A 25,303-nucleotide genomic window follows, 5' to 3' on the forward strand; every position below is an offset into this window, starting at 1 on the left:
GATAAAGAGCCCAGTAGAGTGGGAGAACCAATGGAGAATGGTGTCCAAATATCAAACTAAGATAGTATTTCAAAGAGTAGGCCACTGTGTCATATGTTGTTAACAAGTCAAATGAGATGATTAAGAAATAGCTACTAGATTTAGCAGTATATAATAGAAGTCATTCAAGACCAGGACAAAAGGTATTTAATAGGAGTGGTGGGGAGTGGAGTCTGATTTCAGTGGGTTTAAGAAAATAGACAAAAATGAATTGGAAATATAATGCAATTCCTTCAAAAAGTTTTACTTTAAAGGGAAGCAGAGAAATGAGTCAATAGCTACAGTATAACTGGAGTAATTGGTTGTGGTTTTTTTTTGCGGTACATGGGCCTCTCACTATTGTGGCCTCTCCCGTTGCGGAGCACAGGCTCCGGACACGCAGGCTCAGTGGCCATGGCCCACGGGCGCAGCCGCTCCGTGGCATGTGGGATCTTCCCAGACCGGGGCACGAACCCGTGTCCCCTGCATCAGCAGGTGGACTGCCAACCACTGCGCCACCAGGGAAGCCCCCGAGGGTCTTTTTTTTTAAAGAGACAAAAACTTCAGCATTTATTTAAGATTTTTGTCTTCTTGCAAAATAGCTCCTTCAGTAATTATTTAAATTAGAATCTTTGGATAGTAAACTCTCAGTTTTCATACACCTCCTGCCCTGTCCCCGCCCACACAGAAGACTTAGGGAGAGCTTAGCTGGGTATCAAATTCTGAATGATGGTTATTTCACTACCACTTTAAAGGTTTTAATTTGTGTCCTGGCATCTGTTGTTGCTGAAAGAAAATCTTCTACCTGTCCATTTGAGTTTCTTACTAGGTAGTCTGCCTCTTATTTAAAGTAACTTTTAAAGATTTTTTCTTTGTCCTGATGCCCTAGAGTGGATTTACTTTTCATTTATACTACTCAATGATTACATTTGATTTTAATCTGAAAACTCACTTCATTCTTTAATTTTATAAAATTATCCATAATAACCTTTTCCAAAACTTATTTTTTGCAGTTGAGTTAAATTCTCTTCTTCTGGAACTCCCATCATATGTATATTGGAGCTTCTCAATCTGCCCTCCTTGGCTTATAATTGCTCTTTCACATTTTCCAGTACTACTGTCTTAATTTAAAAAAATAATAAACCTACCATTGAAGTATTTGACACAGAGGAGGAAGTACAAAGTGTAAACTTGCACATTGGCTACACTTCTGGCCCTGGTTATTTTTTAAAGTTATTTTTAAGGTTAATATACTGTATCATGCAGCTGGTTCAAAATCAAGGATTAAAAGCCTAAGCATAGTCTGATATCAGCCTGGCAAAATCAAGCTGATTGAAATATTCTCTCCCATTTTCTCTTCTTGCTTCACCTTCATCCCTAGAGAATAACTAGGAAGCTTTCCCTTAAAAATAAAAAAAAAAATGTGTAAAAGAGCAGAAATAAAAAAGGTAGGAGCGGGCTTCCCTGGTGGCGCGGCGGTTGAGAGTCCGCCTGCTGATGCAGGGGACACGGGTTCGTGCCCCGGTCCGGGAGGATCCCACATGCCGTGGAGCGGCTGGGCCCGTGAGCCATGGCCGCTGAGCCTGCATGTCCGAGCCTGTGCTCCACAACGGGAGAGGCCACAACAGTGAGAGGCCCGCGCACCGAAAAAAAAAAAAAAAAAAAAAAAAGGTAGGAGCTCCAACAAAGAAAGGAACTCAAAAAAAGGAGGGAGGGTATATATAGATAATTCACATTAAATGTTTCAAAGAATTAACCTCACTCATTTTCAAATAACTGTCAATTAAAACAGTGGAAGATCATTTTTACCCATCAAATTAACAATGATGGGAGGAAAAGAAAATTTTTGCTCACAATTGTACGCTGATATAAAAGTTCACTGCTGTTCTGGTCTGAGTCTAAATTAGGACAGTTTGAAAGCATTGAGTGATATCTATCAAAAACCTCATAAATGTTTTACCCCTTTCATGCAGCAACATTGTTTCGGGGAATCAACCATTAGGCAATAAATGGAAATACAGGCCAAATCCCCTCCCCGCCAAGGGATGTTTATTGTACCGTTATTTATGATATTTAAAAATTAGAAGCAGTCTATATCAATGGGCTACAAACTTTTTGACTACTATCCACAGTACGAAATAATAAGGTCTTCACTGTGAGCCAATAGTCATACACGTACATTAAAAAAATTTCAGGTGACAAAACCACCCATTCCATTCCATTTATCTTAGTCTCTTTGGGCTGCTATAACAGAAATATCATAAACTCAATGGCTTATAAACAACAAAAGTTTATTTCTCACAGTTCTGGAGGCTGGGAAGTCCAAGATCAAGGCACCGGCAGATTCAGCGTCTGGTGAGAGCCCACTTCCTGGTTCACAGACAGCTGTCTTTTTGCTGTGTCCTCACATGGCAGGAGGGTGGAGAAAGCTCTCTGGAACCATGAGGGCTCTGAGCTAATCACCTCAAGGCCCCCATCTCCATATACCATCACACTGGGGATTAGATTTCAACATAGGAATTTGAGTGGAGGGGGACAAATGTTTGGTCCATAGCACCATTCCATTACATTCATTTAAACAAATTGACAAAGCTGTATTTGACCCACTAAATTGATCCCACAGCCTAATTATAGGTTAACACTCAGTTTGAAAAGCACTGGCATCTAAATAGGCATATGATGGAATATTAATTAATGCATCCATTACATTTTACAATCAGTTTTTTATTTTGGTTTTGCTTTGGGGTTGGGTGAGGATTACACTTTTTCAGCCAGCAACGGAGAGGATGTTTCCACGTAACTCCATCTAATGGGGACTTACTATAATGATACCAGATCTCTGTTGCTGTGCCCAGTCATCCTCCTGTCTCTCTCTCTCAGTACTTCATGGATCCTTCATGGATTGTTCATGATGTCCCCAAGCTCCCCGCTCCTCTTACTTGTAACCTTTCCAAGCAAGTAGAATCTGCCTGGGTCGGTCACCCAACATTTAATTTCAAGCATTTGTTATTGGTCTGCCATTAGTATTGGGACTTCATTCTCAATCTAATCAGTTAATACTAGCTGACCCAGGTTGATTTCATTTGAATCAACAAAGAATTGCTAACAGCTGCATTTCCTAGAAAAAGTGGGAATCTAATTGGCAGATATTTGAGACGCTAATGTTAAATGCAAAAAGAAAAATAAAAAAAGACAACTTTTTTGCATTGGGCCTGTTTTCAACTTTTTTTTAAGAAACTCTCTTAGAAGGAGAGTGACAGAAAAGGAACCTAAAATTCGTTTTACATTATGTTAATACTTATCACATTTCTACAAAACAAGTATTGTAGATTTATAATCAGAAAAAATAATCAAAATTGGCTCTGGGGAAAATGATCATTTTGCAAACCAGCATCATGTACTACTCTTGATGTAGCTCGTGCTCTTGGTATAAATATCTAAATATGAAGTCTCTATGAATAAAATTCTGTTTGAAGCAGAAAGCCCCCTGTTTGTCCTACTAACACCATTTCAGAATACATTGCTCAGTATACAGCTTAGTTTGGGAGGGCTGGGTACAAAGACCTAGAAAGATCTTTCCCTAAGGCCCTACACTTCCCTACTCTTTGTGTAACCATTATTTATTGCCTGTTTTTATTTATTTAATAAATACCCTAATAACTTGAGGTTTGGAAATTTGGTTTGGGATAGGATTGGACAGAGTATCACCTGTTTTCTTTAATAGACCAAAATATCACTTGTCTGTTGAGGATGGTCATTTCTGTGGGTCCTGATAATTCCCTAAATAACACTACTCACAAATTCTAAAGTTCTAAATACTTTTGATTTTAACACACTAGGATTCATAACTCTCTTAGAAAAGGAAAGAGTATCTCCTAAGGTCCATAAAAAAATTCCAGATCAAAATGTCATGTGTTCGGGTAAATTTTCTTTCTTTTTAGGTACTGAGGATAAAATTTAAGCCTATGCTTTTACATGTCTTGTGTGATTACTCTTTCCCACTTCTTTTCAGTTGAGCCTGAAAAATTAGGTGAAACAAAATTTTTCTTTCAAGAATAAGCTAGAAAGCTCTGGGCTGCCTGGTCAAAAAACCACTGACTAGTTGGTCCTTTCCCAGTGTTTAAACGAGCTCATTATCTGAGATCCAACTTCATAGTGAGTTCCAGAAATGTTCCACAGATTTAGATGCCCTCATCCATGTGTTTGGTGATCCAGACCGTCAAGCCAGTGGGCGTGGAGAAGGGGAGGCGAAAGGAATACACACTTTCCTGAAAGATGCTTACGCCACTTCTGCTCGCGTCCTGGTGGCTACAAGGTGTGCTGTGGAATGTCATCTTTCACTGGATGCTATTACTAACTGAAAGTGGGGAGAGTGAATACTGGGGGACAACTAGTAACTATCAGTTCATATTATGGGTTGTGGTCTTGATCCTATGAACAAGGCAAGTCGTTTGAATGTTGTATTCAGAGGGATGCCATGATCATATTTGTTTCAAAATGTAATTTTTGTGTGAAAGATAGATTGGAGGAAGCCCAAGTGAGTGTTGAGAGGCCATTCCTAAGGTCTAAGTGAGAGATCATGGCTAGGACTTGGCAGTAGCAGTAGAGAAGATAAAGGGAATGGAATGAAGTCAAAAGATACTGAAGAGGTAAGGCTGATGGATGAAATGGGGGCAGAAGAGGTAGAGAAGCTATCCAGGTAACTCCTAGATTTCTGGTTTGTGTTGCAGACTCTAGAGGAAAACAAGGTTTGGGGATGAGGTATCTATGGACCCCTGAGTTTAGCTTTGGAAACATCTCTCAGAGAGGCTGTTTCTACACATCCAAAATAAACCACCAACTCACAGTCAGTGAGAGTCTCAAATCTAATCATCGTTAACTCCTCTATTCGAATGAACGTTCCCCTGTGAGGGTTCTTTATGTTAAAGGGCTTTGTATGTATCGCATGTCACAGAATGGTTCATTGCACACAAGCATAGGAAAGCCAGCCAGGCAGAGGGAGTCTTTTAGGCCTTGCTAATTCCTACTGTGGTCATCAATCATGAACAGTCTTCTTTTGTGGGAAGCATGGACAGGACTGTTGGTCACACAGAAATAATAGTCATGTAGCCTTGTGTGTGTACCGCAGCTCAACCCACACTCAGTGATGGGAATCATTGCTATTGTTCTAACCCATGAGAAGCTACAAGAAATCTGGTGAAGCTGCAGAGCTAGAGAGCAGTGTTTCTGTTTCTCGGGTTGCTCGTGTATGCAATTTACTAAATGGTTAGTGTTTTGAGCTTTTTATTTGGTTTGGGGTATTTTTTCTTAGACCTACTTCTCTCTACTACAAGGTGACTAGAAACAAACAAACCCCACATAGTCTAAGTGCTGTGTCCTCCTGCCTGATCTACCAAAATATCCTACAATGAATGTGTAGATGGTGCTAACAGTTTTCTAGTCAACTATTTTGTGCCACTTATACTATGATTAAACATTTAAAGTTAAGTTTGTTAGGATTTCCAATGGGCACTAATGTTTTCAAATTCAATCACTTATCCTTCATTTAACAAATATTCAACATTCTACACTCTGGGCACTTGGGATACTTCAGTAAGAGACCAGTAAACACGATGATGGGCACCTCTGCCCTCCTGGAGCTTCCCTTCTTGAACTCCTTAGTCGTGGGATTAGATTCAGATAAGCCTGTCACTTTTTTCAGCCCTTCCAGTTCATAGCCTTTGTCAGTTTCTGACGCGTGGCCTTCTCAGCTGGCCTGGCTGGCTCCATCGTGATGGGTCTCATGAGACTCCAGGCCAGGCCTGGCCTTCACTTCAGTTGGCAGAGCCCAGAAAAGCACTGGGCAAAGGTCAGGGGATTCGTTATGTGAGGCAATGGGCTGTGTGCTTTAATCTGCACTTCTGGTACCAGGGTGTGTGTGTGTGTGTGTGTGAGAGAGAGAGAGAGAGAGAGAGAGATTGGGAGGGAGGGAGGGAGGAAGAGGGAGAAAATGTAATTGATTTGGGGAGGATTTTGCGAAGGTTTATATAGGAAAGCAGCAAGACCAAGAATCTAAGTGCCAAGCGGTAACCAAGAAGCATTTACCGTATTCCTCCTTCACCCCCCCACCCTCTCCGCCAGTTTTAACCAAATTAGTATAGTGTGGTCTGCTTGCATACATGACTGAATGAAAAAGGAAATTTAAAAGTTCTTGCCATAAAGCCTGGAGGAGACCATACAAAAATCCAGCCTCTATTTCAGGAATATCTGCCGGACTGGTGGTTAGTATTTCCCTTCTTGTTCACTTTGATTAAAAGGCTGAGAGTCAGCTAGCTGTCTCTCTCTCTTTCTTTTTTTTAACCTTGCTTGTGAGCTTTTTAGATGTAAAGCTCCAACTTGTCCCACTTGGCTTAGCTGGTTGCTTTCCTTCTCCTCCCACCTCATTCTTCCCTCTTCTGGCTTCATTTCTCCCTGCTCCCTCCTTGCTGTCCTCTGCTCTTCTCTCTCTACTCTGAGCGAAACTTCTTTCTCTTGTCCTGCAGCTTATAAAATACTCTGATTAGGCAAAGCCTCAGACTGCCTTCCTCCCTGTCTGATCACCATTAAGATATAATTTGGGTCTTTGAAGTCCATTTTCTGCACATATAAGAATCTGGTACATTTTGAGAAAGTCGACAGAGATAATAATTTGCACTCAGGAGACATTTCAGGGTTTTAATTCTGGCCTATGTTTTACATTTCAACAGTCAGTTTATATTTTAGAAGAGTATCGTAAAGAAGAAGTGACACCACAATTGCATGTTTGTTTTGCATTTTATTCCAGGTTTTCTAAAGTCTTGGGTATTGTCAGCACATTGAAGAAAAGGAAAATAAGTCTTTGTCTTTTTGTACTTTTAGCCGTATATCTTGGCTGGTTTACTCCGATGTTTTGGGTTCCTTCCTGCATACCTGATTAAAGCTGTCCCATGGTGTGATGGGCAACATCACTTATTCTATCTCGTTAAAAAGCATTCAGCTGGGCTTCCCTGGTGGCGCAGTGGTTGAGAGTCCGCCTGCTGATGCAGGGGACGCGGGTTCGTGCCCTGGTCCGGGAGGATCCCACATGCCGCGGAGAGGCTGGGCCCGTGAGCCATGGCCGCTGGGCCTGCGCGTCCGGAGCCTGTGCTCCACAACGGGAGAGGCCACAGCAGTGAGAGGCCCGTGTACCGCAAAAAAAAAAAAAAAAAAAAAAAGCATTCAGCTGAACTTTCACCAGAAGGACGTGTTCTACCCCCTTAAAACATCGATTTTAAGGTCAAGGGGTCTCTGTTCGTTTCTGCAACAATTCATTTCAAGCTGAGCGTGTTAGGTACTTTGGGGTAGTAGGGGGTACAGAGATGACCCTCAGGGGAGAGATGAGAAAGTAGTGGGCATCTCATGATGCTATGATAGAGGTTTGGCAAGGAGAGAGGAGGGGCACTGAACTTCCCCCGGTAGGGAGTGGAGGTCGTTGCTCGAAATACATTTAAGTTGAAGTGACCTTGAACTGAGTCTTCGGGAATGAGTGGCAGAGATGGATGAAGTGGGAAGAGGACAGGAGGCAGAGGAGCTGAAGGTGTGAACAGCCTGGAACCTTCTGAGAAGATTCCTCCATGGACAGAGGAAAGGGGGAGGTTTGGGGAGATGGTAGAAGATGGGCATGGAAAGGTGAAGGAGGCCAGATCAGATCACACAGGGCCGGAGGCACCTTGTTAAGGGTTTGTCACTTGTACTGGGCAGTTTGAAACAGAGGCTGCCGAGCTGCAGTTGAAGGAGATCACTGTGGTGTCAGTGTGGAGAATAGATTTTTGCAAGGTTCTAACCAGGATTATTCTCGGAAATTTAGGCTCAGCTTGGTCCAGACTTGAGGGCTGGTTGTGAGTACATTTCGTTTCTGGGTTAATCCAGTGCTTCTTGACCTACTTCAAGAAGGTGGCCAGGGGAGCCCAGCTCCTGTGGAGCTGGGGAAGGCCAGGAGAGCCTGGCTCACCTCATGTCCGCACTTGTTAGGATTTGTTTGTACTGAATGTCTAACGATAAATGACATTAGATGTGACAGCACGTGTGAGCCTGAGGGTAAGTTGGCTTTTTGCTCCTTGAAAATAGAGTGACAGGTTGAAGACGATGGGGAGTACTGAAAAACCCACTGGACTGGGGACGGGAGGCCTGGATGCTGCCCCCAGCTCGGCTGTAACCAGCAGTGGGATCTTGTACATGTCACTTCATCCCTCTAGGCTTTGCTTACCTCATCTGTAAAGTGAGACCGTTATGGTAACATGGTCATTAGGGCCCCATCCAGCCGCCAGGCTCTCTGACTGTGATTCTATCTCCCCAGTGGTCCCCCCGACCCCCAAACTCAGGCTTCCAGACATTCTGATTAATAGAGAAACTAGGAAAGCCATTTATGTAAAGTTTCAGTTTGAAGAATATAATCTAGTGAGCATGGGAAATAATTTTCGAAGGAAAAAAATTGTGATTCGTGTTTGTCCTATGCAGTTGGTAAAAGGGAAGCAGAAAGCCACCTGCACACAACTTCCTTCTTTTTCTCTTGACTTTTTCTGCTTGTCCCTCCTGCAAAAGGAGAGAGGAGATTGGCTGGGGATCCTGAGGGCACTGAGGGTAAGACGCTGACCTATGGGTACCTGAGTTCTCCCGCCTTCCAGAAGAGCAGTGCATCCTTTATTTGGCATGAACAGCCATTCAGGTAGATTCTCGGCAGAATTTTGGGTAACTGTGACCTTCTTTGCCTTTGTGAAAATCTCTTGCACCTGTATCCAGTGCTCTCAGGTTATATAGGCCCATCCCCTAACCTCTAAATTACCCTCTGCTCTCTTTTACCCAAACTAACTTCTCCCAAACCTGAATGATGATGTGGATACTCTTGAGGTGGGGAAAGAACTTCTAATGCCTCTGACCTACCTTACAGCCACCAATATTCCCTCCCACCCCCCGCCAAGCGCACACACACACACGCACACACACACACACACCTCTACACACACACACACATGCGCACACACACACACACACACACACGCCCTCTTCACTCATCAAATCCTGCAACGCATTTTGGTGGGAGTAGGCGCAGAGAGATAAACAGATGAGGAAAGTCTGTGTCTTGCCCTGAGGAAACCTACAGCAGCGCAGGCACTGAGGACTCATTTATTCCACATACAGGGATTCGTTACCTTGTGACTTCCATGTCGGGGCACACTTTATAGTAGAGGATGAACAGGTCAGTCTCAGGGGAGTGTAGAAGGCTTCATGGAGGTAGTGATACTGGAGCATGCTTTTGAAGAGCAGATAAACCGAGGATTTGTCCGGCAGCAGCCTTGAAGGTAAAGGAATAGAGGCCGTGAAGGAGGATGTTTTAAGTCTAGAGAAGTGTGGTGAGCATTGCGAGAGGAGGAGGTACATTCCAGAGAGAATTCTGAGGTTGAATCACCCCCTCATGGTGACAAGTGACACATGACGGGGTTGGAGTTACAGGTAACTGGGGAGCCCTAATCTCATTAAACATGTTAGAAAATGTATGAGATGAAGCTGTTTGTTCATGAGGTGGGGACTGGAGGCAGGTAGGAGATGTGAGTTCATTCAGTTTAGACAGGAATGATTTTAGATGCTTATGGGCATCCAGGTGACTGTCTCCCTGTGTCCGAGGCACCTGTCCTCTGGTTCTTTAACATTTACAGGATGCTGTGAGTAAACTGCCACCTTGGGGATTCCCTGTAGCTTTTCTTCTCCATTTGGAAGTAAAGTTTTGACTGGTAACATGATCACAAGTGATTGAAAGTGGAAAAATTCCTTTGAATCACTTTCCAGTTTGATGGGAAGATGAGTGTTTTATTACTGTTCTCCAAGATGTGAAATAACTGATTTCTCTCAAACAGAATGCAATGAAAAGCATTTTAGTGTCTGTTCCTTTGACTTCTGGATAGGTGGACCATCTTCTTGAATCAATAGTAGTTCAGGGTTTGGCTCAGCCTTTTTCCAACCCTCTTCCACCGGCCAACTGATTTAGGAGAAACACGGCCAGGTCATTGAGTCCCAGGTTCCAGAGTTATGCTGTGGTGGTCCCTTAGGGTGGTAAACATGAGGCTCCTGGGACTTGAACATTTAATTCAGGAGGACCGAAAACAAGCTCTCCTGAGCCAAGATGTTAGATTTACAGGGAAATGTAAAGATAGCCTGTCCTCCCCTCCACACGACCTTTTCCTCCATAAACACATACTCCTTGCCCTTATCTTCTCCTGACCCTAGTCTTTCATAGATTTTGACCTTGATTTTGATTTACCTTCACATTGACACATTGTCTGTTTTTAATTTCCTGTCTGACCTGAGGTTAAGATGAGAAGCAAGGCCAGCAAACTGATTTAGACAGGATCTCTCAGGCTTTCTCACTTTCCCTGGGATCAACTTGTGTCCAGATTTATGTGTTCGAAAATAAATTGCATCAACTGACCCAGAGGTGATTAGACTCTAGGGGCTCAATTTACTCTAGCTAACCTCGTGAGATGGGCCAATATACCAGAATGCCAATACATTTGTTTATTCTCCATTTGAGCTGTGAAGCAGTTTCATTTCAGCTGGTTATTGTATTAGTTTTCCAGAAGGAGAGAGAGCCCAGAAAACAAGATAAGAATCAGAAGGTCATGTGGCAATTGTAGAGTCTCAATGGAGGGAACTGTGTGGCCCTCAAGGGAGAGCACCAGCAGGCTCTGGAAATTATTGTACCTGTCTCTGTATTGGGACCTTCTCGTTGGTCCCAAGTAATTGGATGAGACAAAGCCATAAATTATTTTTTTCAGCATTCTTCCTCAAACATTAATTGATTAGACTAGATTATCTCTAAAGTCCCTTCTGCCTCCAAATTTCTGTGCTCTGCTAAAAGTCCCCTCTCCTTATGGCTATGTTTCAATCATGGCTGGATAGCTGTCTTCCTGATTGATGTTTAAGAAGTCAACCTCAGGCTCTATAACAGGCTTTTAAAGACTGTATTCATTTTCTATTGCTTCTAAAACAAATTACCTTAAATTTAGAGGCTTATAAAAACCCGTTTATTAGCTCACAGTTCTGTAAGTGAGAAGTCTGGACACAGGCTGGCGTAACTGGATTCTCTGCTCAGAGTTCACAAGGCTGAAATCAAACTGTCATTAGGGCTGCATTACCCTCAGGAGGTCCTGGGAATGAATTTGCTTCCAAGTTCATTCAGGTTGTTGACCAAATTCAGTTCCTTGCTGTTGTAGGACTGTCATCCCCATTTCCTTGCTAATTGTCAGCTGGGAGCCTATTTTTGCCCCTGGAGTCTGCCTGCACTGCATCTCATGCTTCCTATATGGCCCCTCCAGCAACAGCAAGATAAGTCCCTCTCGAGTTTCTAACCTCTCTGACTTCCCCTTCTGCACATCTCACTGACTAACTTCCCCTCCTGCTTTTACAGACTAATGTGATTACATTTAATCACCCAGACAATCAAGAATAATCTCCCTGTTTTAAAGTCAGTTGATTAGTAACCTTAATTACATCTGTGAAGTCCCCCCAGAGAAATACCTAGGTTAATGTTTGAATAACCAGAGAAGATAATCTGGGGGGGACCTCTTTAGCATTCTGCCTCTCCAGTCTCATCACAACATTTTGAAATGATGTCTTGTCTTTATTGGAGTGATCATATCTGTGGATGACTGGTTTCATCTATTTACACATATTCTTTTTATTCGCAATTTCGTAGGATAATATTTTCTGATCCTACCTTCATATTTCAGCATTTCAACCCCTTGGCTTAGAAGGTTCTGTGTTACAAAAAATACATTTATTGGTTGGCTAAATGGGGGAGAATGATGTTTTTCTCTCCCCCTCACCCAGCTGAGGCTGCTTGGGGCAGATGGGCTCTATTTTCAAAGATTTCAAAATCATAGCAAATTTGATTTGCATTAGGTCAGTGATTCTCAGTTTACCTTTGGTAAAGCCAGGGCATTTGTTTGTAAGGTCTAATACACAACCAAGGCTGAGAACTATTGATATGCTCCCAACATGCTAGTTTGGAAATAAGGAGGCTGAGGGTGAGAAATGATTCACTTCAAGTCTCATACCTAGTGACAGATCTGGTGCTAGGTTTATGGTTTAATTATTTGTAGAGTTCAGTGCTCAGTAATTATATGCAAAATGAGTGTTAAGGTCTGGAACTCCCTGCTTCTCGCTTCGGTAGCAAAATTCTTTCTAGGACTTTAAGAAACTATTAGACCTTGCAAAAGAAGTTTAAAGGTCTCTTCTCAGCGGTTTGGTCTGCTCATGAGCAATAATAAACACAGATACGTTCTGCACTAGTCAGGAGCTGGATGCATGGACCTCCCCAATCTCAGTGTCTCAGAGCTGCACCATCCAATGGGGTGGCCACTCACTGCGCATGGTTCTTGAGCACTTTAAATGTGGCTGGTGCCAGTTGTGATGTGCTGTGAGTGTGAAATACACGCCAGATTCAAAGACTCACTATGAAAAAAAAGTGTATGAAATACTTCAATACTTTTCATATTTACTGCATGATAAAGTGATAGTATTTTGTACATATTGGCTTAAATAAGATATATAATTAAAATTTATTTCTTAATATGGTTACTGGGAAATTTAAAATTACACATACGACTGGCATCTGTGGCTGGTGTTATATTTCGGTGAGACATTTCTCTTCCTGAGAACATGCTCTATTAAAGCAGTTAACAATGAATGGTCCACGCCAAGCTCTTACACCTTCTGTGATCTTGAAGAGTGAAGTGGTGTATTGTAAACTTCCTGGCGATGAGACGTGACATTGATCTGCCCCGTGTTTGCCATCTATCTGGCAGCCAGTCAGTCTGGCCAAATAGACTTCTTTCTATTTATAATATAGAATCAAAGGAGGCGGGGGGATGCCCCCGTGTCATGGAAAGGGCACACTTCGTACCTCTTAAGTAATGTACCCAAAAGTAGACCGAGTGCTCTTGGAGGCTGTAAGACAGACAGATGAATATCCCTTAAACAATTCTGCTCCGAAAGAAACTGCAATGTCAGCATTTATGAATTATCACCGTCCTTGACAGGCCCAAAGTACTGGAAAGTACTGTGGTGCCTACCCTTGTCCATAATGCAAATCCAGATTTTCCTCTCTCTCTTTTTCTTGTTCGCTGTAGTTTGGCCTGCCTCACTGGTACTCTACTTGTGTGTTTAGTCGACCCAATTTAGCATTTTCAAAGAAGCATGGGAAGGCAAAGGCAAAGACACCCAGGCCTTGGAGACGGTTCCGATCCTGACCCAGAAGTATTCCGTCTCAGCTTGTGGGATCCCCTTAACTTCTCAAAGCTCCTCTGAACTTTCATTTCCTCAGTTTTAAAATGAGGGTCTCTTGCAGGGAACGAATGAAGTAATAAGGCACTCAACACACTGATTCCTTGGCAGATTTTGGAGGGGACATCTACTCTGTGTGGCCTAGGGCTAGCTGCTGGGGATAAAAGAGTGAGTGACACACAGCTCCTGCCCCCGGTTTGCTCACAGCTAGAGGAGGAGAAAGACAAGGAGCCCAGCAGCATCAGGACAGGAGAAGTCCTCTGTCCCTGGCAGCTGTTCATTACGTTGCACTGCGTGGGGTTTGGCATATCACAAAAGTCTGGTATGGTGTGTAGGTGAGGGGACAGACCCATAGTCATGAAGTGACTGCCCGAGTCGCCACATCAGGTGATGCTGGGCTGTGTCCAGGGCACGGGATTTCTGACTCCTTCTCTAGCAATGCTTTTCCCAGGAGAGCACATTGCCCCACTCTTGGTTTCCCAACTTGTTTACCCTAAAAGAACAACTTCACCACTTTGGACTTGATAAAAGGAAAAAAAAGTTTCTTCCAACTTTTGCTCTCTATATAATCTGGGCATGTGAGTGACTACTTCAGTACTTGGGAGTTAGTGTAGTAAACATTGTCAGATTATAATCTCATCAAGATACTGAATGTTTTTGTTACCTGAAAACTTCCTTCTGTGAGATCTTCAACAGCTCATCTATTTCCTGTTAAATCAGGTAAAACAAAGCCTATACTTCCATCCGAGAGTCTTGGAAGATACTCCAACATCTTCAACTTTGTTTAAGGTACATTCTCCGTGTTCTATGTGATCTATCACAGTAATAAAATATTAGATCATTTAAAAAAAAAGAGCCACTTGTGGAAAGTGAGATAGCAGAAATCCAGTAAGAGGTTTGCTTTTTCAAATTCTATTTTGGAAAACAATGACTTGGAAGGTGCAATGCTGTAAGATATAAAAAGGAACAGAACATATGGTTCAAATAAGCACCCACCTATGCAATTGATTTTCTCTTCCATGTAAGCGTTACACCTGCATCATGCATCAGTGAATGCACCAGGTAAATCAGGCTGGGTGGGTTTGGTCTAGCTTTGTGGCGAGGTGTTTCAAAGTGCCACTGGGTCCTACTGATTTCAAACAGAATGCCCCATGCACCAAGAAAGGCCCAGTCTCGACAGAATGCCCGTGCACATACCAAGATAGGAGAAGCACCAAGTGTGTGGTGTTGAAATGGCCCTTATTCTCTCACTCCCTGGAAAGGAAGAGGTGGAGACCCAGGCTCCTATAACCCAGCTGCCTTCTCTGTGTTCTCACAGGAAGAGTCCTGGCTTCAAACCAAGCCTCTTATTGATGGAATTCGTCTACCCAATTGTCAGCTCTAGAAACGCATGACTCACGAAACAAATGATCTGGACCCAGTAACAGCAGCGTGTAATTTTCTTACAGTAGATGAGATAGTGATTAGGGGAAAAATCAGTCTCTGGATTATTCCCCCACACTTGGGCCTCCATGTAGAAGGTGTGCCATTTGCCTGTACACCTAAGCAGCAGTGATCAGCATTCCTGCCTCATCCTGGGAGATGTCCACATTACGTTATGATTATCCTTTCCCTCCCCTGGACTCTCACGTGATGTAAGTGCTTGATTGAAGAGTGAAGTCTCACGTATTGTGGCTGATTGCTTTACCATGTCCCTAGACTTCCTTTCCAGGACATACAATGAGGGCCCCATTCCCAATCCCATGGGAACCTAAAATGGGCTATTTAATCACTAGTATCAGAAAGTGTAATAGATAGCTAGTATTGATATATGCAGAGGGCAGGCCAAGTGCTTTGAATCAACATCTCATTCAGTTGACTCCTGATTTTTCTCATGAAAAGAGGAATAATATTATCGTCTCCATATTAGAGATGAGTAACCTGAGGTTTGGTAAAGCCGGGATTTGAACCTGATCCACAACTTGTGCCCTGAACCCCTAAGCTCACCCTCTCTATAGGTGAAGAGCAAGGATAACATCTGAGGTAGAGTCTGATGGTAATTTCTATAGACCGGGGAAAGTATCTATCAATGATTATTAACTAAATGTGACCATCTGACAGTGGAACAGATGGCATCAAATGAAATCAAGTGTCCAGGGTTCACTCAGCACTGTCTCCTACCTCTTGTGTCAATGTCAGCAGATTGTTTAATCTTTGTACCTGTTACCTCACCTGGAGCCTAGAGAATGTCATTTACTTCCCCAGCTGGTGGTGTGCTGGGTCCAGCTGAATCCACATTCAGTGATGTCAGTGATGCAGTGAGTCCGTGTTAAGTGACTTGGTAGCTTAAAATCAGCCTTGGTGGAGGTATTTATACCACAGAGATTGGCAAAAGCTACAAATCATGGCCCTTTTAAAATTATTATTCCAGAGAGACAGTTGTTAAATACTAGTACACCACCGGCTGTGACTCAAAGAGAGATACAGTATGAATTGTCACATTCTAAAGGTAAACAAAGGCACACTGGGTACCCTAAAAAAACTTCTATAAATATAATCTTACCTAAGTCTTCCGTGAATCTTTTATCCCCATCATTCTGCATTTGGGAAGACCTCTGAAAACATAACCATAATGATTTTATATGTCACTACAAATATGCAATTTTATTTTGTGTATTGTTTTTATGAAAACAGATATGCTCCTGTAACAGTCTAATGTTTCTGAATGCAGATACAAACATATAAGCCATAAAGTATATATATAAATGTCAATTAGAAATATAAAATATAATGCCACGTATGTAATTTAAAATTCTCTACTAGTCACATTTAAAAAAAAAGAAATGGATATTAGTTTTTAATATTCTATTCAACAATCCAAATTACGATTTTAACGTATCGTCAACATAAACGTTATTGAAATATTTTTTTGTACCATCCTTTTTTGTACCAAGCCTTCAAAATCCATGTATATTTTATACTTACAGCACATCTCCATTTAGATCCTAACTTTTCATCAGAAACACTTGATCTGTACTTAGGTTTTATAAAATGTACAGTTGAGAAAGATTTACATACCCAATCTGTTCTTAATATACTTAATTATTTACTTGAAATATTTAATTAAAATTTAGCTTATTTAATTCCTCAGTTGCACTAGCCACACTTCAAGTACTCAGTAGTTATAGGTGACTGGTAGTAGCGGAACTGGTCAGCACAGGTGACCATATATGCTCTATTTTTTGTTTTTTTATAAAAATGGAGACATATTATATACACCACTCCCAAAGTTTATTTTTCTCCTCATACTCTACACATTTAAACTACTTTCCCGTCCTATATTCCCCACTGGATCCCTTCAAGGAGAGAAATCTCAGCGAGAGTAATGATACCAATAATGTCTGTGAATTTCTTCTCCCTCACTGATGGGAAGGAGATAAATTGACCTAAGGCATTTTGTGTCTGACCAGTTTTCAAATGACCACCACCAAAAAGTGGATAATAACATGAACTCCAGATACAAACTGTTCAAATAAGTGCCTGAAGCTAACTAGAATGGATCATTTCAAATACCCTTTGGGGTGAGCCTCCCCCTTCTTCAGTGCTGAGTTCTTAGAAAAGCTTCACCAGGAAATCAATGAGATTCAGTTTTGCAATATTTCATTAGTAATCAACCTAGCATTAGAAAGTACACATTTATTAGGTTATCTACCTGGAGTCTTGGTTTTGCAATATAAACTATTCTGCTTCTGTTGGGGTTTTTTAAATCAGCTCTCGCTCTTTCCATAGCAGAATCACTAGACCAGTAAAACAGACATTTGAGAAAACTTCTTATTTCTGATCAATTCAGCTGCCATTTTGATATTCTTCGTTACTTGGCCATAACAGAGCTACAAGCTCCTAAATCTATTATTTTACTCCTCCCACTTCTTAAAATGCTAACATCATACTTCTAAGGATGCTTTTGACCATTTTCCTTTTAAGTACTTGATATAGATCAGAGAATCAGAGGGTGTAGGTGGTTTTGGGTGGTGGTTCGTTTTGTCTCTGACAAATTACTAACCAGATATGATCACATTTTTTCCTGTATGGCTTCATATACTTTTTAATGTTACTTTTAATAAAGATGATGTGGGGATTCTTCACAAAATAGTCTTGTCTTCACATTAAATTTGTCTGCTACTCATCGTTTCTGTGTAGATATCTCTGAAATCCAGTAGTGATTTCTCTCTCAATGGTTTTGATTGCTTTTATATTCTCCAGTGTGCCTTGTACAATGCTAGCAGCCACTGGTAGTTCAACAAATACTTGCTAATTTTAAATTAAAGAGAATGGAACCAATGGCTTTCTTTGCCTGGAGTTGGTTTTAACATGTTGGGAAAAAATAGTGTATTTAATCTCCATTTCTTCTCATGTGTTTATGGACTATTTTATAGCCAAGGAACAGAAGTATATCATTGGCCTCGCTGTGATGTGGAGGCCTCCTGTGCTACGCAGTTTACAGAATTAAAACTCACGCCAGCTGGGTCACAGGGCTTTTCCAATGGCTCTCCCTTGAGGAAGGGGGAGCCGGCAAAATGCCTCAGGCGCATTGAGATCTGAATGGTGTGAGTTCCCTTCTGCAAAAATAGAAGCCTCCTTCCCCCACCCCAGTGAACATCGTGCCATGTGGCTACGGCCAAAGAATGCATAAATATCATTAGAAATTTAGAGAGGGATTTTCCCTAGGAAAATACTGCGAACTTTATAAACCCAATAGACTAAGGTACAATTTAATAGATTCTTCTGAACAATGCCTTCCTCTAGTTAGATTATTATATCAGGAAAAGGAAATAAAGGGGTTTTCTCCTGCTCACATCTGGCACGTCACTGATAGATTAAAGTTCCAAACTTTGTGTGTTGGCACTCTGTCCTTTCCCAGGGACATTTTATCTCCTCCAGAACCTAATAAAAGAGAACCCTCTCATCTAGAAGCTGCCATGCAGCGCCCTGCATCATTGAAGGGGAAAGCTTACAGTCAAATCGGCCCAGGCCAATGAACGTTCTGTTCACGTGATGGCGCTAAAGAGAGTTCACTATGGGGGTGCAAGGAGAGGGGGGAGTGCAAAGGGGGCCGCTTTCGGAGTTATCCCCACTGAGCCAGCAACAGTGGACTGGGAGTGTTAGTGTCTAAGGAAACCCTTAACCCTTACTGAATCCAGCCACATTGCTTTATCCTCTTCTCTGTCCCCTAGTTAGAGGCTTAGAGTTGGGAGTCCCTATGCCCTGCTCTCATTGGCAGTGAACTGTTCTCTTCTATGTGGGAGGATGGCCGTTTTAAATACCTCCTTTGCTGCTGTCAGAGTGTGCAAACAGGTTTCTGGTTAATTTTGCTTTGGGGATTCTAATTTGTTTTGTGAGATAGCATGTATTCTGTGGAGATGTGTTTGGCTCATAAAGAAACTGTTACAATAATCAGTTCCTTATTTGGAAGAGGCGAAGTTCATTTGTAGGTGACAGCTTTCAAAAGATTGGGGATGGGAGGGCGCCAACTACGATTCATCTGAAGCAAAATTCACTTTTCTCTGGCATCTGCCAACTTCGAAACCAGAGGAAGCATCCTTCTGAGAAATGCAAACCTGTTCATATCCTTACTCAGCTGGGGAGCATACAGTGTTGCCTGGGAATGGGACTCACTGTTACAACCCAACATCAAGAGGGCCTGTGGCAGAGGAGGGAGGCTTCCTTACCCGACACATGGTGTGTTGAGGGATGGCGAGTAAAAGTAGCACTATGTACAGAATCCAGTTCCTCAATGCTTTTCCTCCTCAAAAAAATACTTGTAAAACAATTTAAAAGGAAATATCCAGTTACCCAGAGGATAGCATTTTCAACCTATAACGTATTTGTTTTTATGTATTTCTGCTGGAGACTTCAAACTACGATTACAGTGGCCTGTTCACCTAGGAGTAAAGGACCTTGGGAGAGATGCTCAGTGAAAGTAGCTGGGGATGATGCAAGGCCATGAGCCCAGAGCCTTCCAGGTTAAGAATTTAAAACATGGGTGTTATAATAACCACAACTCGCATTAGTGTGAACTCTCACAGTTGGCAAAGTGTGTTCATCTACGCCGTCACACTCAGTCCTATGAACGACCGCATGGGGCAGTGTATGTGGGGTATCCTCATGCATGTGCGCTACACCTGGATATTCAGACGCAGGGGGAGATTCCATTCACCTAGAGATGTCTTCTTAGAATTTTTTAACAACGTTAACATCATATAGAATTTTTAAAAATGATGCATCATCCACTGTCTAGAAAGAAAGTGCAGAGTGTGAGACATTTACTACCTATTCAGAATTACAGAGCCATTACCCGGAACACAGCATTCCACTATCTGTGAAAACAAACATTTGTGTTCATCGTTTCAGTTTGATTAGGGGTAGCGGAGGGCTATTTTATTATTGTCAAGAATGTGCAGTCAAAAAAATAAGTCCAGTAGAGGCACTGGTGGAGCTCCCAGTGTGATGATCAGATCTGCCTGAGTGACTTGTAAAGTACTGTCATTCCATGGAAATATTGCAGGTAAGCTTTAAAGTGGTTGGCGTTAGTCGTCAGACGTAGCGACAGCTCTCCAAAGGGCAGTCTGCTGAGTTCGTTTTAAGCCAGCCAAAATTGTCTCTTTAGAGATCCAGGAGGTGGACACCTGGTTTATTTATTCCCAAGAAGCTTCATTTCCTCCAGGTAAAGGTGTGTGCTGGCTGAGGCATGCTGATCTGCTCCCCCTTTCATCAAACCAAAGGCTTCAAGGTGTGGCCACACTTGGGATTCCAAATGGCTAGCCCAGCCACAAACTGACCCTTCTTAGAGTCTGAGGTGTTCACATTCCTGGGCCTTTCAGAGACCACATTCCTCCTGAAGCCCACAAGGACACCAGGTGTCCTGGGGGAGGCCACCTAGGAAGCACCAGTGTTTTGTTTTCTTTTGCTTCTCACCTCCTTACTGCTGCCTTCTGGTTAAACCCCCTTAGGATGGCTCATTAGCGCAGTGTTTTGAGTGTTAATTGAGCTCTTTTGTTCACTGGGACACACACTGGAGAAGTTTTACTACTACTGAAGCGGGTTGTTTTGTTTTCCCTTTTATGGGCCGTCCAGCTCAAGGCCCCTTGCTTGGTGATACTGCTGAAGAGTTTCTATTTCCAGATCAGATTAAAGTGAACCACACTGGCCCTGTTATGGAAGCAATGCGTGGGGGTCATTTGTTGTGTGGTGGTCCTATGGCTGCCGGCCAGGATGTGAAAATCCCTAGTGTCCATGTTATTTCCTGAGACAGGCACCCACCGGAAGTAGAATTTATTACAACCTGCTGTTTGCGCTCATGAAAAGTATGACAACGTGAGACTCTAGGGCAGTGAAAGACTTACAAAGATTCCTTCTAGAGCTGCTGTGCATGTCACCTCCTTCATAATTTAGCCAGTCTTTAAACAATTTTTAATGAAAATAGTCTGCTTCTAATTGCTTAGCTTTATCTTCTTCCTCTTTGTATGATCGCAGGTCCTACAGGTATGGATCTCTGGCAGCTTCTGTTGACCTTGGCAGTGGCAGGCTCAAGTGATGCTTTTTCTGGGAGTCCAGGTGAGTTCTGCTTTTCCCTTCCCACCCGCAGTGTTTTGAAACCACACTGAACTTTATTTGTTAAATCTGAGTTCTCTGGATGATGTAATTAGAAGAGGTAAGTTTTAAGTAGCAGTAAATAGAAAACCTGTTGTAGCTTTAAAATCGCAAACCGGGAGGACGTTTCTGGGGATGTTTTTAGGAGGAAAACAGTAGTCAGCTTTGGCATCTGATGTTTCCACGTCAAAAATAAATACTGCAAATCATGCTGAGGGCATTTCTGGTGAAGGCAAGCCAGGTCTCTTGGTCCTCAGGCTCTGGGAGAGAGATTGAAATTGCACTGAAGGATTATTAACGTACTGATCACTCAGCTCATCTGTGACTAAGGATATCATAGCTTATTTCCAGAGCTCAGAATTAAGTCCTCTTAATCATATTCTCTGAGAGTGGAAATTGCAGATTTCAAATAAATTTTACCTGTTACTCTCTGGGTGATTACCATTTGGCTAAATCTGAAGGAGGAAACACCCGAAATAGTTGGATAATATAGTCAAAGTCACGAGTTTCCTTGGCCATCTCTGTAATTCTCCCTCCCTCTTTATACCCTCTTCCTATTGGAAGAGTTGCCATGTATTCAAACTTAGGTCTCACACAGCAATAACTGGAACAGGAGAGAAATGAAAGGGAATGAAAAGTATTTTTCTGCCCAGAAAGAAAACTGTGCTCGTAACGAGGGTGGGAGACGTTTTAAAATATCATCTTGAGTACTTGATTTTTTTTCTTGCTTGAGCTTCAACAAAAGAAAGAAATCATCATTTCTCCTATTCTGTGATACCACAGTCACTTGTTGCTTTAAGAGCGGTCAACTCCCCTACTTACCAGGCAGCTCATCTTGGAAAACACAGTTTAGCAGCAGAAGTAGTGCCTTAAAATGTCCTCCCTGACCTTCGAGCCAAAAATAAATCCCTAGTAGTGAGCTGCTGAGGGCAACCAGAGTAACTAAGAAAACAAGAAGTGTAAAATATGTTATTTTATCTCCTAAAACAATTTAAAAATATTTATAGAAAAGAAGTCATAATTGTTTGAAATATTTTGGGGTCTCTCTGGTGTTATAATGTCAACATTTTGCAAGTCAAACATGGAGGGAATTGCAGGCTCCATGTCAGCAGCTTTTCCCATGGCTGGTTTTAGACCCTGGTTCTGAGCCAAAGAATTACAGCTGAGATCCTCTGCTATTCCAGAGTCATGGTGGTTAGGTCTCTACTTTCTTCATTAAGGTGACTTTCACTCCACTGGGCAAGGCTCGAGGAATTTAAAAGACTTGTGAAATGAAAAGTATGGCAAAGGAAATCTTTAAAGAAAATTTAAAATGTATCCCCAGCTAAAAGACTAGAGCTCAAGTTACATTTTTGACCTAGAGAGTCGGCAAACGGCACCTATTTCAACTGCTTTGACATTTTAGCAAGCCTTTAACTTCGTAGAGGAAACAAAACCATTAGCTGGTTTTATGTTTGCTTTTTGATAGTTTTGTGTTTGCTTTGTTTATTTGGGGGGAGCAGAGCATAAGAAAATGCAGTGGTTTATAGTAAATACAAATCACATAGTTTAACATTACTTACATATACTAAGTAATTTAGCAAAGGAAAAAAATTTCTTCTTTTCTTTTTCTTAGTAGGCTAAGCAGATTCCTTTGTAATATGTGGCTACTCCAAAATTCTTACCTTAAAATGTCCTGGGGATTGTTAAGGACGCGGTATGATGTTTATATAAGAAGGTGCAGATGAGTGTGTTTGAACATGAGCCGTGTGTGTGTGTGTGTGTGTGTGTGTGTGTGTGTGTGTGTGTGTGTTGCTGGCGCTGGCCACTTATCTGATGAGTTCAGCCAGAGCGATCTCCTGATATGACATGGATTGAATCTCAGATGACATTCATGGGCCATGTGTTTCTTTTTCTGCCAGGTCTGGATTGTACCCAAATCACTTTATTTTTATTTTCTCTCCCATTGTATGAGGCAGACTAAAAATGTAAGAGAGGACTTAAAAAAAAAAAAAAAAGATGCTACTGTAGTTTCACCAGCCATTCATTGAATTAAGTTTAGTCAGTGGAAGAGGTGGCACAGCTGAGGAAAGGAACTGGGAAGCATCATGGGGAGAAAAGCTGCCCGGGAGCTGGGAGGAGATGACAGATCTGCATGCCTGAGGAACGTTGGCACTTAAAGCCTCGAGCAGGGCTCTTCTTGCTTAGGCAGATGTGCAATTTAAAATATGCTGGCCCTAAGAGGATTTTTTTATTAAGTCTAATTGCCCTCTTGGAAATTTAATGAGAACTAAGCATGGAACAGTGCCACCATTGTATTAGCTAAAGTGTTGTAATTGATGCTCTCTGTTTGTCTTTCATCCTTAATATTAATTAGTCTTTACATCTGATCCTCAAGGCAGGTTACATACTCTCAGAGAGAATTTCCTTCTTTTTCTTTTTTTTCTGGATGTACCACAGTTTATTTAATTTTTTAAATTAAAATATACTTGATTTACAATATTATATTAGTTTCAGGTGTACAGCCTAGTGACTCGGTACTTTTATAGATTATATTCCATTCCAAGTTATTACAAAATGATGGCTATAATTCCTTGTGCTGTACAATGCATCCATTTGGCTTATCTATTTTATATATAGTAGTTAGTACCTCTTAATCCCATACCCCTATCTTGCCCCTCTCCCCTCCCCTCTCCCTGCTGGTAACTACTAGTTTGTTCTCTGTATCTGTGAGTCTGTTCTCTTTTGCTATATACATTTGTTTGTTTTATTTTTTAGATTTCACAAATAAGTGATATCATACAGTATTTGTCTTTCTCTGTCTGACTTTTTTCACTAAGCATAATACCCTCCAGGTCCATCCATGTTGCTGCAAATGGCAGAATTTCATTCTTTTTTATGGCTGAGTAATATTCCATTGTATAGATATATACCATATCCTTTTTATCAGTTTGTCTGTTGACACTTGGGTTGCTTCCATGTCTTGGCTATTGTAAATAGTGCTACTATGAACATTGGGATGCATGCGTCTTTTCAAATTAGCGTTTTCATTTTTTCTGGATATATATCCAGGAGTGGAGTTGATGGATCATACAGTAGTTCTGTTTTTAGTTTTTTGAAGAACTGCCATACTGTTTTCCATAGTGGCTGCCCCAATTTACATTCCCACCAACAGTGTAGAAGTGTTCTCAGGAAGAATTTCTTATTCCAAAATCAGGAATGAGCAACAACGTTTCATCTTCAGAGGGCTTCACAGGGTTGAACTGTCAACTGGTTGCATCAAAACCGCTGCTCCTGGGCTTCCCTGATGGCTAGTGGTTGGGAATCTGCCTGCCAATGCAGGGGACACGTGTTCAAGCCCTGGTCCGGGAAGATCCCACATGCCGCGGAGCAACTAAGCCTGTGCGCCACAGCTACTGAGCCTGCACTCTAGAGCCCACGAATCACAACTACTGAGCCCGTGCGCCTGGAGCCCGTGCTCCACAACAAGAGAAGCCACCACCATGAGAAGCCTGCGCACTGCAACGAAGAGTAGCCCCCGCTCGCCACAACTAGAGAAAGCCTGTGTGCAGCGATGAAGACCCAGTGCAGCCAAGAATAAATAAAAATAAATTAATTAAAAAAGAAACTGCTGCTTCTGCAAAGATGATTTTAATGAGAAATGTGCGTAAAGACTTAATGGATACAAATATTCTTCTGAGGAGCACCTATTATACGTTGTTATACCTCTCCTATTTCTGTTGGTCCACAAGTGAGCATCCTCTTTGACCTCAGCAGTGTAAGGTGGGAGCAGGCTAGCCCCGACCTGAAGAAGTTCAGTCTAGTTAGGATATGAGGAACTTCTAGAAATTAATGAGAGACTGTATAGTTTTAAGGTCTAGATTGTATGATGAATATGGATGGCCAAGATGCTCTAAAAAAGGCTAAATGAAGGTGGACTGGAATAGTTAATTCAACAAATTCAATGTACAGATATTTCTTTAGAGCTTTCCATTTTTAAAGGTTGAAATTACGGCTATGAGTAAAACAGTGATTCTTCCCTCAAGGAATTTATCATGACTTAAGAGATCAGGAATATGTATAACGAATTACTGTATGAGGCAGAATGTATTCACTATAGAAATAGTGGCCTGGACTACACTCTTTAAGAGGAGTGAAGAGAGGAGAGTCACCTCAGGATGTGGTGAAGCACAGAGAACTTCACAGGGGATGTTGGTGTTATTTCAGCAGATATTAGAATACCGGCTTAAGACTTTGAAAGGCCTAGAAGAGCAGGGAGTGGCTGCAGGAATAGCATGTGTGATAAAGGAACAACATAAAAGACGTGCACAGGTGTAGATATGAGGTGTACGCGGAGAACAGG

General features: G+C 41.9%; 1 protein-coding gene across 6 annotated transcripts in view; it reads left to right on the top strand.

Annotated features, from left to right (window-relative positions):
• Positions 1–25,303, top strand: part of GHR (growth hormone receptor) — a 316,755-nt gene that overhangs the window by 143,120 nt on the left and 148,332 nt on the right. For 4 of the 6 annotated variants that reach the window (XM_060295740.1, XM_030882018.2, XM_060295742.1 and 1 more), the window contains one exon: positions 20,845–20,925. In XM_060295740.1, the coding sequence (XP_060151723.1) occupies positions 20,856–20,925 (70 nt within the window). In that variant the 5' untranslated portion in view covers positions 20,845–20,855. Of the gene's footprint in view, positions 1–19,156; positions 19,335–20,834; positions 20,926–25,303 lie in introns of those variants that run through there. The other 2 variants (XM_060295741.2, XM_060295739.2) reach the window with 2 other exon arrangements.

The sequence above is a fragment of the Globicephala melas genome, chromosome 3, assembly GCF_963455315.2.
Source record: "Globicephala melas chromosome 3, mGloMel1.2, whole genome shotgun sequence".
Classification (NCBI taxonomy): domain Eukaryota; kingdom Metazoa; phylum Chordata; class Mammalia; order Artiodactyla; family Delphinidae; genus Globicephala; species Globicephala melas.